General features: G+C 45.5%; 1 protein-coding gene across 4 annotated transcripts in view; it reads left to right on the top strand.

The window, feature by feature from the left end:
• Positions 1-3,216, top strand: part of pphln1 (periphilin 1) — a 57,352-nt gene that overhangs the window by 43,362 nt on the left and 10,774 nt on the right. Inside the window, exons 10-12 of one of the 4 annotated variants that reach the window (XR_002169819.1) lie at positions 978-1,074; positions 1,364-1,454; positions 2,935-3,069. Coding sequence is in view for 3 of the 4 variants with exons in the window: in XM_019883005.1 (XP_019738564.1) it covers positions 978-1,114; positions 1,364-1,454; positions 2,935-2,949 (243 nt within the window). In the remaining variant the exon portion in view is untranslated. Of the gene's footprint in view, positions 1-977; positions 1,115-1,363; positions 1,455-2,934; positions 3,070-3,216 lie in introns of those variants that run through there. The other 3 variants (XM_019883005.1, XM_019883006.1, XM_019883009.1) reach the window with 3 other exon arrangements.

Genomic DNA, 3,216 nt, shown 5'->3' with positions numbered 1-3,216 from the left:
CGCAAAAGACACAGCGGGTAGGGGGGTGGGGGGGGGAAGACGAATAGTTTTGCATTGACAATTAGAACCATTCTCGATTCTGCTAACTTGGTGGACCCGCGCCTCAGATAAGCTGCGAAAAATCTGCCGTGTCACCACCCGTGCGATGATTTTTTTATTTTTATTTTTTTGTTCCTCCTCCCTTGCAACACAACTTCTGAACTGTCCACACACTGGCTCAGTTTCGTCGACCACGTGTCAACGGGGAATGACTGGATTTCCGCTGACACTCTGGAGGTGTTGCGTGCATTGCGAACGAGATGCTTTTTTTTTTGTTTTTTTTGTTTTTTTTTTTGTGGGGTGGCTCATTAACGGTTACGTGTCGGAGGCTGTCGTGCGCCTCCGGAAAATCTGCCCGGAAAAAAAAAAAAAAAGACATGATGTTGTTTATTCAGGATGCGTTTGCTTCCTGCTCGTATCCTGATGAAGTGTGGAAAGGCTCAGAGGGAGGATGGAGTTCTCTCGATCTCGAAAATCCAAGCTGGCGCGCAACTTTTATTGAAGCGTGGAATAGAACGATCAGGGCCAGTAAAAAAAAAAAAAAATTGATAGAGTTGGAAAAAGCAATAGTGCACATTGACTTTTTTTTTTATATAGGTTTGATTTAAAACACAGTTCAATGTGAGATGGAAGTCTTTTTTTTTTTAAATTGCGCGGCTGTAAAAAATGAGCACGAAGGAAGAGCGAAGGGGGCCTTGTGATGGTCGCTGGGTCAAACTGATGCATTATGGGTAACGGGCGTCTTGCGCCATAACTCAATTAGCTTCACATTGCTTTATTGACCGACATTGTTTTTTTGTTACATTACGGTCTTGGTAGTTCAATATATATAAGTATTGAAATCAATAAATAATAGTGTGTATTCATTGCCATTTCAATGTCAAACTCATGGTGATTTAATTTTTTTTCTTCTTTTTTTTCCCTTCTTGCCCAGCCAGGTCTGCGTTCGTGATGGTCTGGTATGGCAGGAATGTCACACATCACAACCCGCAGACGCAGCAGCCACGCCGGCGACCACACACCCCCGAGTTTACGGTCACTTGACACGCGGATTATCAGGCTTTGGGGAACGTGTGTATGCACACGCACACACACAGACACACGCACACTCACACTACCTTTTTATTAGGGGTGGGAATTGCACCGTAAGGCATGGTACGATATTATGAACCCTGGTTCATCGCGGGCAGGCCCACCCGCAATAGGTAAAAATGTCCAATGAATTGGCGGTTTCCACTCCCAATTAACCGCTCATTAATTGCACGTATTGTATCTGTTCTCACTGGATGATAAATGGACATTTTTCCATTTTTTTTGTTGACAGGCATAAAGGACGTCCTTCCTGCTCTGTTGAAAAATGTTCTTCTTCTGGAGTTGCGTTATCTGCTTGCGTGCCCCCACCCTCGCCCTCCCCAGTAAGAGGCACAAATGGCGCGCATGCGTCTCCAGCATCACTTGTCGGCATGAGTCAACAATTTGCAATGCAGCTGGCGCTCCGATTCAAAGGGGGAAAAGCGCTTGGACTGAAGCCACGTCCACTCACTCCAGCCGAGGGGTTTTTGCTTTGCCGTGACTTTGGAGGCCCCCTTCCAACGGCCCCCTCCACGCTCCTCAGCGCCCTGAAAATTTGCGGTGTCCCCCCCACACCCCCACCCCCACTCATTTATCAGCAAGAATTCATCTCGAGTGCCGAGGAGCGCGGAGAGCATTTTCATTTAAAGGGGGTGGGGGGAGTCATCAATAACCGAAATGATAACGAGTCCGTCCCGCTGCTGCTACACGCTTTGCATCAGCCCCGGCAATAATAGCCCACGTCTCAGCGGCTGTCAGATTTATGAGCTGGCAAAGAAAACATTTTCAGATGCATTTTTGGCACTTGTGGGAAAGGCGGCGGCATCATTTATCCAGACGCACTCAGAGAGAGAAGGAGGGTGTGGGGGGGGGGACCTCTTTTGAGTTGAATAGCTTTTCATAGTAAAGGCAGTGTATGTATCGATGACTGGAGTTGTTCACTTCACACTTTGACTTGTCTGTGAAGCGTTCACTGCGACAACTTCACAAAATTCTACCGCAAGCAAGCGCATCTTCATTTCCCAAATTAGGTTACAAGAATGCAAACCAATCTGTTGCCGTATCACCTCAACTTTTCATCTCTCTCTTTCTCTCTCCCCCTCCCCCTGTATGTGGGTGTGTGTGTGTGTGTATATATATATATATATATATATATATATTTGTGTTAGTGTTTTTGAGTAAAGGAAAAAAAAAGGCTTCAGAATTGTGAAGAATTTGGTGAAAAAAATGTGAATTTTACACTGATAGCCTAACGTTTTGTCACTGTTTCCGAGAAAAAGCTTGGCATTTTATGAGAAAAGTGGGGAATTTTATGAGAGCAAGCTCCCTGTAAATGTTTTACAAATCACGACACACTCATCAGCACTTTTGCTGTCATCTTCACCACAATCATTCCTCAAAATGACAAATCATATCATGGATTTTCTTCCTCCCTCCCCTCTTATTTTTTTTTCTTTTTTTTGTCCGACTCATACGCCTGTCGGTATGACGGAAAGAAGTCTGCGATAAAACAGATTAGTGCTGTAAACGTTTTGGACGGAACAGCATGTGAGCCGCTGCCAATTTTCTTTCCTGCAATTCTCGCAGGCCTTTCCTAACATCGACGTTCACGTCTTGTCGGATGTTCTTCGTGTGAGAACGACAATCGCGTGACTTTTATTTCACGCCTTTTGGAATGGATAGCGGGAAGAGTTTGAGAGTGTGTTGAAAATAGTTGAGTAAAAAAAAAAAAAAAAAACAACGCTACGGTCAAACGCTACTTGAGCTGTTTTTGTGTCGATTTTATCCATGCGTTCATTTTCGCATCATGACTCTTGTTTCCAGAAAGTTCACGGATGAGCTGGAGCCAATGCTGGTCGGCTGACACCGAGCGAGAGGCGCCAAATACACGTATCGCCTGTCGACCATGCGGCCGGAGGAAACCGGAGCGCCTGCAGAAAGCCCGCCCGCGCAAGCAAGGTGAGAACATGTCTCTGTCACGTAGCGAGGTGGTGGTGGACCCCAAAAAGCAGGCAGGAGGGAGGAGCAGGGTGTATTTCAAGAAGTGTATTGGAACAGAGAAAACTAAATCCAAAACAAACATAGTCCAAAGTAGCAAACAAAAAT

The sequence above is a fragment of the Hippocampus comes genome, unplaced genomic scaffold (assembly GCF_001891065.2).
Source record: "Hippocampus comes isolate QL1 unplaced genomic scaffold, H_comes_QL1_v1.1 scaffold53, whole genome shotgun sequence".
Classification (NCBI taxonomy): Eukaryota; Metazoa; Chordata; class Actinopteri; order Syngnathiformes; family Syngnathidae; genus Hippocampus; species Hippocampus comes.
The sequence above is the reverse complement of the archived record's forward strand: the minus strand, read 5'-3'. Positions and strand labels throughout refer to the sequence as shown.